This window comes from Sorex fumeus, unplaced genomic scaffold (genome assembly GCF_029834395.1).
Source record: "Sorex fumeus unplaced genomic scaffold, SorFum_2.1 ptg000014l, whole genome shotgun sequence".
Classification (NCBI taxonomy): Eukaryota; Metazoa; Chordata; class Mammalia; order Eulipotyphla; family Soricidae; genus Sorex; species Sorex fumeus.
The window spans coordinates 13,360,711-13,374,392 of NW_026606071.1; the positions used below are offsets into that span (position 1 = coordinate 13,360,711).

Consider the following 13,682-nt stretch of genomic DNA (forward strand, 5'->3'; position numbering starts at 1 on the left):
TCCCACCCAAGACAATTTAAAAGCCCCCTTAGTCTCTCCCAGCTCTACCCCAGCCTCATCAGAGGTTCACAGAGTTCCGGAGCGCACCCCAATAAACTTTGCCTATTTTTTTCACTTTATTCCTCTCTGTCCCTCTGTCTGCACCAGAGAGGGTTCTCAAATCTATCAAGTTTATCATCCCTCATCTCCAAATACAGTCACATTTTGAGGCGCTTGAGATTAGAACTTGGACAGAGGAACTGAAGAAACAAACACAATTCTGCTTTTATGAAAAACAAAACAAAAACTAGGAGATACTTATAACATTGTTCAGAGCTCTGGGGTCACCCCCAGAAGAGCTCAGTCCACTCTGTCAGCAGCGAATAAGCCTGTGGTGCTCAGAGGCCACTGGGGCTGTACCCACTGATGCTGGATCAATAACACCTATCCTATTTACTGGACATAACTATTTTTGTTGTTTGGTTGGTTTGGGGGCCACACCCACAGCACTTAGAGCATACTCCTGGCTCTGTGCTCAAGAATCACTTCTGGAGATGCTCAGGAGACCATATATGGTGCCATGTATCAAACCGGGGTTAGCAGCGCACAATACAAGCACCTTACAGCTGTACCATGGGCATTTTATATAGATTGAATTGTATACAAAGTATTGTTCTAAAAGGCTTACATGACTTTATTTTCTGAAAAAATTGATGAAGTAATTTATATTGTAAAGCCTTTGTACCTGTTGCACAGATACAATATAGTATCTGTTCCCAAAAAATGTATGAGCTAATATAAAACTTTATATTTTTGTTCAATAATTAGGGGTAGTTTGGAGTATTCAAAGAATACATTCACGTTCCATTATCAACTGTCTTTGCCAAAACAATGAGTTGGTTTTTTATAATATACTTCATAAATAATTTCCCTTAAATTGTAAGATTTTTTGATTGGTCTTTGTTTTATACACACATAACTCGGTGCTTTTATTTAAATTGTTCGGGATTTAATAAACTACTCACTTGCCAAAGGACATTGTTTTTGCTGCTGTGATTTCAAACACTGTGTATCATGTTTTCCTCTCTATGGATTATTTCTACTAGCATGAAAATGTTATAATAATTCTCATCTTTTAAAAAAATCAGCTTACTCCTATATTCCCTCAAGCTGCTATTTCATTTTTCTACTCACAATTTCTCCAAAACATTCTCCAGTTAGATTCCATTCCTATCGCACCATTCTCAGTAACTTCCCTGATTATTTCCATGATGCTGAATCCCATGGCACATTCTTAGATTTTATTTTACTAAAACCCTTCATGCAGAGTTTTGGCACAGGTAATTACTTTCTCCTTTGTTAACAGTCTTCACTTGATTTCCAAAATAACTATAAACTTTATTAATCATATTACTCAGTAAATAATCTTTCTAAATCTCCAGTCTGTTTTTTTCCCATTTTTCTTACTTTCATGTGATAGATATTGCTCAGTTATTAGATGTTTTCTTTCTAAGCAATCCCATCCAGTCCAATGTTTTAATCATCATCCAGATACACACTGAAATTTCCCAGATACATCTCAAGCACTAGTCTTTACCCTGTATTTAAGACTCATATCTATACTTAGACTAGATATTATCATGGCAATTCTAATTTACACTTCTACTTTCACATGTTCAAACTATCACTTGGTTGCTAAACTACCTTAATGCCCTTTGCCCCAAATCCTGAACTCACGAAAGTCTAAAATATCTGCTGGCACAAAAACATCCATTCAATAGAAAGATATCTCACAGGCTGGGATAAAATATTTGCCCATCACTCATCTGAAAAAAGGATTAATATCCAAGATATACATAAAGCACTTTACAAGAAAAAAAACCCAAACCCATCAAGAAATGGGGAGAAGAGATGAACAGAAACTTCTTCAAAGGAAACATACATATGGCCAAAAGTCAAGAAATGTTCTGCATCATTAATCATCAGAAAAATGCAAATAAAAACAATGAGATATACCCTCACATCAAAAAGAACAAAAACAACTAGTATTAGTATGAATACGAGAAAAAAAGGTACCCTCAAAATTCACTGCTGGTGGGGAAAACAATTTACCCATCTTTTCTGGAAAACATAAAGGAATCTTCTCAAAAAAAAAAAAAAACCTAGGAATTGACTTTTCATGTGACCTGCAATTCTCTTTCTTGGAATATGTCCAAAAGACCCAAATACACAATGAAGAACAAACATTTGCACTCCTATGCTCACTAAAGCACTATTTGTGAATAGCCAAAATCTGAAAATAACCCAACTACCCAAGAACAGTGACTGGGTAAAGAAACTATGGTACATATACGCAGTAGACAGAAGAAATGATGAACTAATGCAAGCAGTTCAGTGGGGTAAGGTGCTTGCTTTGCGTATGTTCAACCCAGGTTCAATCCCGAACATCCTGTATGGTTCCTGTACCTGCCAGGAATGAAACCTGAGCTAAGAGCCAGGAGTAACCCCTAAGCACCAGAGGTTTGGCCCGAAGACAAAATAAAATGTGCCTTTAAAGAAGGAAACTGGGAACACTGATTGATGGAGGGAATTGGACACTGGTGGTAGAATTGGTGTTAGAATGTATGCCTAAAACTCAACTATGAATAACTTTGTAAACCATGATCCCTTAATGAAACATTTTAAATAAATATTTAAAGTTAAACATAACAATATCTGTACACATATATATCATATATATGTATGGATGTATATATACATATATATATACAACGGCCAGGATCCAGAGATTATCACAACAAGCTCCCGGGAGAGCACAAGGCAGAGTCTCCTACCCTGTGTCTGACTATCCTCGCCAGGGCCCAACAGCTGAAGACCTCCAGGCCCCAACCAAGGCCTTACTGGGGCCACTCTCCACACACTTGGATAAGCCTCAGACATAACAGAACTGGCAGAGGAACCCAGGTGTGTGGGACCCGGGGCTGAGATCTCCAAGCCTCCACGGTTTGGGACTGGACCTGTCAGTAGCTAGACAGTTACACCCTCCAACTGCCATGTAACCCCAACAACAGCCAGGATCCAGAGATTATCACAACAAGCTCCCGGGACTTGTCGACTATTTATTTACTTTTCTCTAAGTTTTCAGGGTAACTTAAATATCCAACCCTCACGGCAGAGCCTGGCAAGCTATCCGTGGTCTATGCCAAATAGACCAAATTGATATGCCAAATCCAGTAATAAATGGATCTCATTTCCCTAACCCTGAATATGCAGAGTCGAGAAGGATATGGAAGGAGAGGCTGATAAAACACCAAGGCAGACATAGGCTGCCAAAAAGCAGAAAAACAAAAATGATTGTCTGTACTTTTAATGCTCGTACGCTGGCATCTGCTGCATCCATTGAAGACCTTATGGTACAAGCACGAAAGATCAAGTACGACATCATTGGTCTGACCGAAACGAGAAGACATCAATCCCATCATGCTGTTTTCGACACTGGAGAAGAACTGTTCCTTGGAACATGTGATAAAAGAGGCATCGGTGGTGTCGGTATCCTTGTCAACACAAACTTAGTCATGAGCACTGATTCATTCGAATGCCTAACAACCCGAATCAGACGATTACACTTGAATAAATGTGGCTCTCTACCGGTAATTTCTATCTTTGTTGTCTATGCACCAACATCCAGTTATGGTGAAAGAGAAACTGAGAAATTCTACATGGAGCTAGAGAAGTTCTATAAAGAAGATCACACCTTCTACAAGATCATTGTCGGTGATTTTAATGCCAAGATAGGGCCAAGAAGATCAGTCGATGAACTCCACATCGGAACCCATGGCCTGGAATGGAACGAACAGGGTGACAGACTGTCTGAGTTCATCATGTCAACCAAAACCTTCCATGGTAACTCACAATTCCAAAAGGCTGAATCTAAACGTTGGACATGGGAGTCTCCCGATGGACGGTTCCACAATGAAATAGACCACATCATATTCAATCGGCGGTTTTGCCTAACCGATGTTGCTGTTGTCCCAAAATTCCAAACGGGATCAGACCACCGTCTTCTTCGTGCAAAATTCTACCTCACAGAACGAGGAGAAAAGAATGCAAGGTTTAAGAAGAGGACTCCCAGAACAACCACCAACTGGGAGCTCTTTGGCTCTATTGCGGCAACATGGGAAGATGCCGTCATCGACAACATTGATGAGGAATACGATCGAATGATTCAGCACCTCCATGATTGTGCAAGGAATGCCAAGAGAGAGATAACCACAAAAAACCATCTTTCTTCGAACACTCTTGAACTTATTCGCCAACGTGGCTTGGCACATGCCTCAGGCAACCACAAGCGAACATCCGAACTGGCAAAACAGTGCAGAGAAGCCATCAAGGATGACCTCAAAAACAGGAGAGCAGCAGTACTGGTAGATGCAGCAGAAGCTGGGAAAAACATTCGTAATGCCCGCCTGTCCTTCACCAACTACAAAACCAAGATGACTGCCCTCCGACATCATGATGGATCTATCACATCTTCCAGAAGGGCAATGGAGAAGATTATTCATGACTTCTACTCAGATCTCTTTAATAGCCACATCCACTTGCCCACATACCACATACCACATGATGGATATGTCGTTCCCAATGTTCTCCCTTCCGAAATCCAACATGCCATCTTGTCGGTAAAGAAACAAAGAGCACCTGGCCCAGACAAGATCAGACCTGAACACCTGAAGAACTTACCATCAGTACTCATCAATACATTGGCTCGACTCTTCACACACTACCTGTCTGAATGCAAGGTTCCATCCCAATGGAAAACCAGCAGGACTGTACTACTATACAAGAAAGGAGACATCCACGACATTGGCAACTATCGCCCAATCTGCCTATTGTCTGTCATCTACAAACTATTCACTCGAGTCATCCTGAATAGGATCAGCAGAACACTAGATGAAGGACAACCATGTGAACAAGCTGGATTCCGAAAAGGATTCAGTACCATCGACCATATCCACACAATAACCAAGCTCATTGAGGTATCTCGGGAGTTCAAGATGCCGCTCTGTCTAACGTTCATTGATTTAAAGAAGGCCTTTGATTCTGTTGAGACGGAAGTGGTCATGGAAGCCCTAGCCAATCAGGGCGTACAAACTCAATACATCAGGATCCTTCGTGAGCTCTATTGCGGATTCACTACCAAGATCTCACCATTCTACAAAGAAGTAATCATCCATATCAAGAGAGGGGTTCGGCAGGGTGATACCATTTCACCAAAACTCTTCAGTGCCACCCTCGAGAACATCATGCGACGACTGGAATGGGAAAACATGGGAGTAAAGATAGATGGTCGGCAACTACACCACCTCCGCTTTGCTGATGACATCGTTCTAATAACACCAAACATCAGCCAAGCGGCACAAATGCTGAACGACTTTGACCATGAATGTGGAAAGGTCGGATTATAGCTGAATCTTATGAAGACAATGTTTATGAGAAACAGCCTTGTTCCTGACGCTCCATTCGCTCTCAACGGAACCACCATCTCCGAATGCAACAGTTATATATACCTAGGTCGAGAAATCAACATGATGAATGACCTGCCACCTGAGTTGCGCAGGAGGAAGAGAGCGGCTTGGAATGCCTTCAAGAGCATTGAAGAAATAACTAAAAGGACAAAGAACCTCCAGCTACGAGCACATCTCTTTGATTCCACTATTCTTCCTGCATTAACATATGCCTCAGAGACCTGGACCCTACGAAAACAGGATGAGAACACTATTCGGGTCTCTCAAAGAGGAATCGAAAGAGCTATGCTTGGAATATCACGATTCACTCAAATGAGAGATAGAATCCGGAGTTCTGATCTTCATCAACGCTCAAGAATCAGGGACGTATGGTTGGAAGTATGCCTCAAATGCTAGAGGAGAAGGCAGTTGGAATAGAAATTGACCACTACGACAATGCTAGTTAGAAATTAACAATCTGGATAAGAACTGCACGCTGAAATTAGGAACAGACATGATAAACTCTCAGTACCAGTATTGCAAATCATAATGTCCAAAATAAAAGAGAAAGAGAGAGAGAGAGAGAGAGGAGAGAAAATGCATGATATAGAGGCATGCACGGGTGGAGGAGTAGCAGCAGGTAAAATGGGATTAGTTGTGGGAAATGTACACTGGTGCAGGGATGGGTATTAGATCATTGTATGACTGAAACACAATCATTAACAGCTTTGAATCTGTGTATCTCACAGTGATTCAATGAAACAAAATTAATCTAAAAAGTAATAAAGAAGGTGGATCTCATGAAAAATAAATGGATAAAATTTTAAAACTATCCTGCCTCCTTTGGATATCAATATAATTTTAGCTCTGTAGGTGTTAGAAAGTACTTGTGTTTCTTCAATATTTGAGAAGAACTTTAGGATCAATGGCAGCAGATCTCTGAAGGTTAGATAAAATTCACCATTAAACCATCTGGACAAGGAATTTTGTCTCGAGGAAGATTCTTAATTACTGTTTCAATTTCCTAGGTAATCTCATTTAAATTAATGCATTTTATTCCCTAAAGAACACTGGGGAAATTGAAAAATAAATAAATAACAAAACATATTGCTTTGGAAGATTTTAATTTATGAAATAATAGAGTATCATGCATATTTTAATGAATCAAATATATAAGTGGTAACTTTCAAATTTCCTAACATATCAGTCTATAAAAATTTGAAAGCTATAAGGAGTACAATGAATAAGAAATGATGTTAGGTAATTTTTTTCTAAAATTAATTCTATTAGTTTAGTAATAATGCTTCTAAAATTTTTAATATCATGTTATACATGACAGCACTTATTAAAGGAAATTGAGATTATTCAAAAAACTATTTTTACTTAGTTTTTACATTTTTATTGAGATTCTGTTGTTTATAATACTGTTAATAATGGTTTTTCATAAACACAATTGCAACACACAACCATCACCGGTATACTGTCTTTATCACTGTGATCATCTCATTGAAGACTCCTGTATTCCATTTTCTGGAGAGATCTACCTATGTTATTTTCAACGTATTTTATGGATTCTCATCTAACCTCTTTCATTCCCTTTGAGTTTATTTTTGTGAATGGTGTAACATATTGATGTAACTTCATTTACATATTTTTACATTTTCCTATCTAGTTTTTCCAGTACCATTTGCTGAAGATATTTTCTTTGTGCCACATCAAATGATGAGCTTGTTTGTCATAGATTAGCCGCCTATAAGTCTGGGTATTTAACTCAGAACTCTAAGTCCTTTTCTATGGATCTGCAGACTATGTGTATTTCCAAGCAGTTTTGATTATTAAAGCTTAGTAGAAAAGTTGAAATTTGGAAAGTGCAATGCCTCCATATGATTTTTCTTTAGAATTGCTTTGGCTATTTAGGGAGTTTTAACTATATTTTAGTAGACTCTGTTCCATGTCTTTAAAATAAAAGGGATTGGAATTTTAACGGATATTGCACTGAAAAAGCAGTCACCATTTCAATATCAATGAGTGTTTTCTAAAATTTTCATCACTCGAGATTAATAGTAAACTGAACATAAGTTCCGATGTTACATTTTATGTAAACTTTAAAATATTGAACATACATGTTAATAAAATTTTTAAATGTTTTATGTCATAAAAAAAAAGAATCAGGGACGCTGTCTCATTTGCCAAGACATCAAAAATCAGATGGGCTGGACATGTAATGAGGTTTACAGACAACCGCTGGACTAGAGCCATTACTGATTGGATTCCACGGGACATCAAAAGATCACGTGGACGACCACCTATAAGATGGTCAAACTTCTTCGTCAAGACCCTAAATGATCGGTTTGAGGCTCTGCATGTTCCTAGAACGAACAGATACCATTGGGCTACGCTAGCACGCAACCGGGATGAATGGAGACGTTACTGGCACCCGCTCGAATAAATCGATGAATAACGGGGATTTAGTGATTAAGTGATATATATATAAAAGCGGGTAGGGCGTCTGCCTTGCACGCAGCCAACATGGCCGACCCGAGTTCAATCCCCTGCCCCTCTCGGGAGAGCCCGGCAAGCTACCGAGAGTATCTTGCCCACACGGCAGAGCCTGGCAAGCTCCCCGTGACGTATTCGATATGCCAGACACAGTAACAACAAAGTCTCCAATGGAGACGTTACTGGGCCCGCTCGAGCAAATCGATGAACAACGGGAGGACCGTGACCGTGACCATATATGTATGGATGTATATATATGTATGTATGTGTGTATATATATATATATATATATAGCCATCCTTGACTCCTGAGGGAGAGAAGGAAAGAGAAAAAGATAAGAAAGAGAGCAAGAGAAGAGAGACAGAGAGACATAGAGGGATGGGAGAATGGTGAGAGAATGGGAAAGAGAGAGCGAGAATATCCTTAGTATTATCATCACATATTCTTTACAAACGTGAATCTATGTACGCTGTGTGTGAGGCAGGCACCTTGCCTGCTGTAATATCTCTCCAGCACCCATATGCATATTTTTAAGTCCTTAAATTGATAAGCAGGAGACTTTCTATTGGGAATAGAAATATTAACTCAAATTAAATATTAACTCAAATTATAAAATTAAGGATCTAATCGGTATAGGTTAGATTCCCTGGCACCCTATAAGGTCCCCTGAGCATAGGTCCAGATGTAAGCACTGAGAAATACTGGGCATGGTACAGAAAACAAATAACTGTGTGTGTGTAAGTGTGTGTGTGTCTGTGTGTGTTTGTAAAATGCATGTGTAAAACCTAATAGACTGGCCTCTTAGTTTACTTTAACTCCAAGTGTGCAGTGTTTTCTTCTACTACATCTCTGCCACTCTCATGAAAACCCCATCTAGATTCTTATCCTTACAGTTTGATTTACTTCACCCAACTCCAAGCAATGACATCAAGAAAATATGATGAAGGAAAATGAGAAATGGGCTTTATAAAAATTCAAAACTGCTTGATTCAACAACTGGATAAAGTGCTAGGGCAGAGATTAGCTGGCAACATTTTCCCCTTCTCTGGCTACAATCTGGCATTGAATACATTAGAGATGGCCCTAGTCTTTTGATCTCTGTATCTTTAAGCCCCTGAAACTTAAACTAAATCTGAAAATGTGTTTATATCTTAACTAACTTTTGAAATTGAAATGAGCAGTGACACAAGTTTTCTTTTTCTTTTAAATACTTCACTGAAGAGAAGAGTCCAGACTATTCCCGAAAAACGTCAGGTCACTCTCAACCTTCCGTTAATGAGAGAAAAATGTGAAAATTCCCTTCAGCAAATACGATTTTACTACCTGCTCATCAAATAAATATGTGTCATATAAAAATGGGAGTTCTATAAATTTCATCCTTTCCACTAGTTTTCAGTTAAAGAAGACAAACTTTATCCTTAACATAAAGACTATATTCTAAAAGAGCATCAATTTAAGTATCTAGAGTTTTTAATAACAGGTGAACAAAAGCAGTAAGAGAGAGCCCTCTGCTGTTTAAAAATAGTGTATCTTTCACTGTTGGTGGGAATGCCCACTAGTCCAGCCTTTCTGGAAAACAATATGGACAGTCCTTCAAAAACTAGAAACTGAGCTTCCATATGATCCTGCAATACCACTTCTGGGAATATATCCTGAGGATGCAAAAAAGCACAGTAGAAATTGCATCTGTACCTATATGTTCATTGCAGCACTGTTCACAATAGCCAAAAACTGGAAACAACCTAAGTACCCTAGAACAGATGACTGGTTACAGAAACTTTGGTAAATCTATACAATGGAATACTATGCAGCTGTCAGGAGAGATGAAGTCATGAACTTTGCTTATAAATGGATAGACATGGAGAGTATCATGCTAAGTGAAATGAGTCAGAAAGAGAGGGACAAATATAGAAGGACAGCACTCATTTGTAAAACAACATAACATGAGGCTGACACCTAAGGATAATAGATACACGAGACAGATATATTGCTCCATAGCTGGAAGCCTGCCTCATGAGCAAAGGGGAGAGACAGCTGGAATAGAGAAGGGATCACTAAGAAAAAGATGGCTGGAGGAATCGGTCGGGATGGGAGATGTGCAGAGAGTAGATAAAGGACCAAACATGATTACCTCTCAGGATCTGTATTGCAAACCATAATGCGCCAAAGTAGAGAGAGATTATGGGGACTCATGTCTGCCATGGAGGCAGGGGGAGGGTGGGAAAGGGGGGATATACCAGGGATATTGGGGGTGGGGAATGTGCACTGGTGGAGGGATGGGTGTTTGATCATTGTGTGATTGTAATCCAAAAATGAAAGCTTGTAACTATCTCACGGTGATTCAATAAAATTTTAGAAAATAAAAATAGTGTGTAAAAAATGGAAATCTAAATGGGTTCATGCCCATTCTCTCAAGATATCACCACCTTCTCATCCATATTCCATTGTTTCAGAGAAGAAGACAGAGGTGGTAAGATGTCACTTCCAAACATCACTTTTATTAAGATGAAGCAAAACTTAATTTGCATTAGGTTTTTAGTGTATGTCTCTCATTTTCACATTGGTCAGCTAGACACTTTGTGATACAGTCTTCAGAAGTCCCACTGTAAGTATGGAAAGCATGTATTTTAAATTTTAACAGTATACATATGGTTCAAGATGGGCACAAATCTGATTTTGATATCAAATATGTAAGCGGTTCAGTGTATATTAATGGGTACAACAAAAATTTTATGGGATTTCAATTACCATATCAATAGAAAAAATAATTAATGCAGACTATTAATCCAATTACCCAGGTTTCGTTTTTTTAGTTATGTGTCTAGTTTTGTTGTTAATTTTTTCTTTTATTACTGTTATACAGAAAAGTAAGTCAAGTTGTCTGATTATAGTCTCAATTCATTACACATTTCAATAAAAGGAAGTTGAAATTTCTTGATTATGTAGGCATTATTACTTGACTAGTTAACAAATTCAGGTCTTGAAATTTTGTTAGTCATCTATAATCCAGGAGAATAGATGTGTTTTAACATACCTCCATGGTGAAATCTAACACTACAAGAAGCTAAAAAAGAAGCAACACTGAGTGTCAATTGAATGTCAAAACAAAGAAATTAAACTTTACAAGCTTAAAAAACACTGTCCTCTGAGGGGCCTGAGTGCGGTACAACAGGTAGGGTGCTTGCCTTACACAGGGCCACCAGGGTACCACATATGGTCCCCAGAGCACAGCAAGGGGTACAGAGCCAGTAGTAAGCCCTGGGCACAGCTGCTGAGTGTGGACCCAACACAAACCAACAACAACACCAACAACAAATGAAACTGATTTCTTTTTTGCCCCAGGACAGTTACAGAATGAGACTTTTTACTAGAAAAGACCTCTGGCTAATAAGAGCAATGTCTTCAGATAATGTCTTTCCATTCTATTCTGGAATTTAAAAGTTTGATGCATACTTCAGTCCCTGATTTCTTTTGTTTACAAATTCTCTTAAAGTCAAACCAAATGTTTCTTTAAAGTTTTATTGTGGAGAAGACAACACTGCAATGATGCACTGGGTGATGCTTAAAGGTGGTAAAGTTATGCATGAAACCTATCAGTACTGTAAACCACAGAGCCAAGAGTTACTTTTTTTAAAAAAAAAAAAAAGTCCTTCTCACTGAGGCAGACTACTGGGTAGGAGAAAAGATGAGTTGATGTTTGTCAAGAGAGAAGTAGATACTAGTGAAGGGATTAGGGTTGGAACACTGTATGCCTAAAACCCAATCATGAATAACTTCATTATCGGTGACTAACATTGAAAAAAAACAAAAACCCATAATAACAAAACATTATTTTTATAATTTTGCATGGAATATTTTTAGAGTAAATAACACCCAAATAGCACAGATTTTTTTTCAAATTATTCTTTGTTTTTAAATGTTGTGGCAAAAATCTGCTAAGTTCTCAAAGTAGTTAGAGTTAAAAGCTGAATTTGAAATTCATAAAATGTTTCCAAAATAAGAGAATGGAAGAGGAGGAAAAGTAAAACTATGTAAACACAAAACTAAACATCATTGTATCATTTTATATCACAAATATTGTAAAAATTACTGTCTTACAAGGAAACCTCTCAATTGTATCAAGATTCAGAAAAACTTTGAAGAACTCCTACTGCAAGAATGCATGGGGATTATATGCCACCCGGATATTTTCTTTAAAAGTTCCAGCTGTCACTAATCAAACCACTTCCCGGATGAAACGCGTAGATGGTATAATACTTAAGAGTTTCCAAACAAGCCCAGAAAGGAGGAAACATTCTTTTTTTTTTTAATTGAATCACCTCATCATAAGATGTACATGTACAAAGCTTTCATGATTAAGTTTCAGTCATACAATGATCAAATACCCATCCCTCCACCAGTGCACATTTTCCACCAACAATGTTCTCAGTACCTCCCCCTATCCCAACCCTCTCCCTGCCTCTATGGTAGACAATTTCTCCCATACTCCGGTCTCCCTCCTCCCACTCTCTCTCTCTCTCTCTCATTATGGTTTACAATATAGATACTGAGAGGCCATCATGTTTAGTCCTTTATCTACTTTCAGCACACATCTCCCATCCTAAACCATCCCTCCAACCATCATTGACTTAGTGATCCCTTCCCTATCCCAGCTGCCATCTCCCCAGCTCATGAGGCAGGCTAGGAAGAAACATTCTGATTACCCTCGCATACAAGGAAGAGAGACACGGCTTAGACAGGAGATTGGACCACGATACACGAGTTAGGAACGGGATCAGAATCCAGCCCTGAAGCTCAAACAGCTGCCCCCAGAAGCCCCCAAACCAACACACACACACACACACACACACACACACACACACACACACCCCATCACCACCACCAGCCCACAAACCAACACACACACACACACACACACACACACCATCACCACCACCAGCCCCCAAACCAACACACACACACAAACACACAAACACACACCACCACCACCACTCCCTTCCCACCCCCCAACACCCTCAGATTCGGCTACACTTTTAAACTCTAGGAGCGCTGCTCCTCGCAGAAGTTTGGTTGTTATGACAACACAAAGGCCCAAAGGGTTGCGCTTGGGCACCTTGCAGGAGCTTTTGCGCAAAAGCGTTCAGAATCTCACACCGCCACTGAGGTTCAGGAAACTTGAACCCGCGGAGCGAGTCCCGGGAAGAGAAGTTTCCGCACACTTGAACCGCGGGCAGAGCGTCCCCGCTGGTCGAGCCTGGCGAGGAGGCGGCCTCTCACCTGCTCTTTGCTCATGGCTGCGAGGCCCCGCCGAGGGCACTAGCCGCGGCCCCGCCGCTCCTGGCCAGCGCCGCCAAACTCCCGGACCAGGGACGCCGCACTCGCACGCTGGCCGCGCAGTCTCCGATGCCTTCGCGCCCGCGCCTGAGCGTCCGAGCCGCGCTCGTTGCTAAGCAACGGCCTCGGTTGCATTTCCGGTCATCAATAGCCTCGCGAATCAGCGTCGCGTTCCCGCAGGAGGCTGCGTCTGAAGCTTCTGCACCCCGGTGGTACAAGGGGTAGAAATTTCCCCCGTGTTCTGACATCATCTTCGGACTTAAGCACCCCTCTAGCCTCAGGAGGTTGCCCGGGGACCCCTGCCTTCACTTTATCTGTGCCTCAGAAGGTCTTGGAAGACGGGTGGGATTAAAATATTGCCATTTT

At 40.0% G+C, this 13,682-nt stretch overlaps 1 protein-coding gene across 1 annotated transcript in view; it reads right to left on the reverse strand.

The window, feature by feature from the left end:
- The window catches only part of DNAH7 (dynein axonemal heavy chain 7), a 277,547-nt gene extending 264,261 nt beyond the window's left edge, over positions 1 to 13,286 (reverse strand). Inside the window, exon 1 of the mRNA XM_056111947.1 lies at positions 13,260 to 13,286. Within this exon, the coding sequence (XP_055967922.1) occupies positions 13,260 to 13,274 (15 nt within the window). The 5' untranslated portion in view covers positions 13,275 to 13,286. The remainder of the gene's footprint in view (positions 1 to 13,259) is intronic.
- Positions 13,287 to 13,682: the final 396 nt, after the last annotated feature.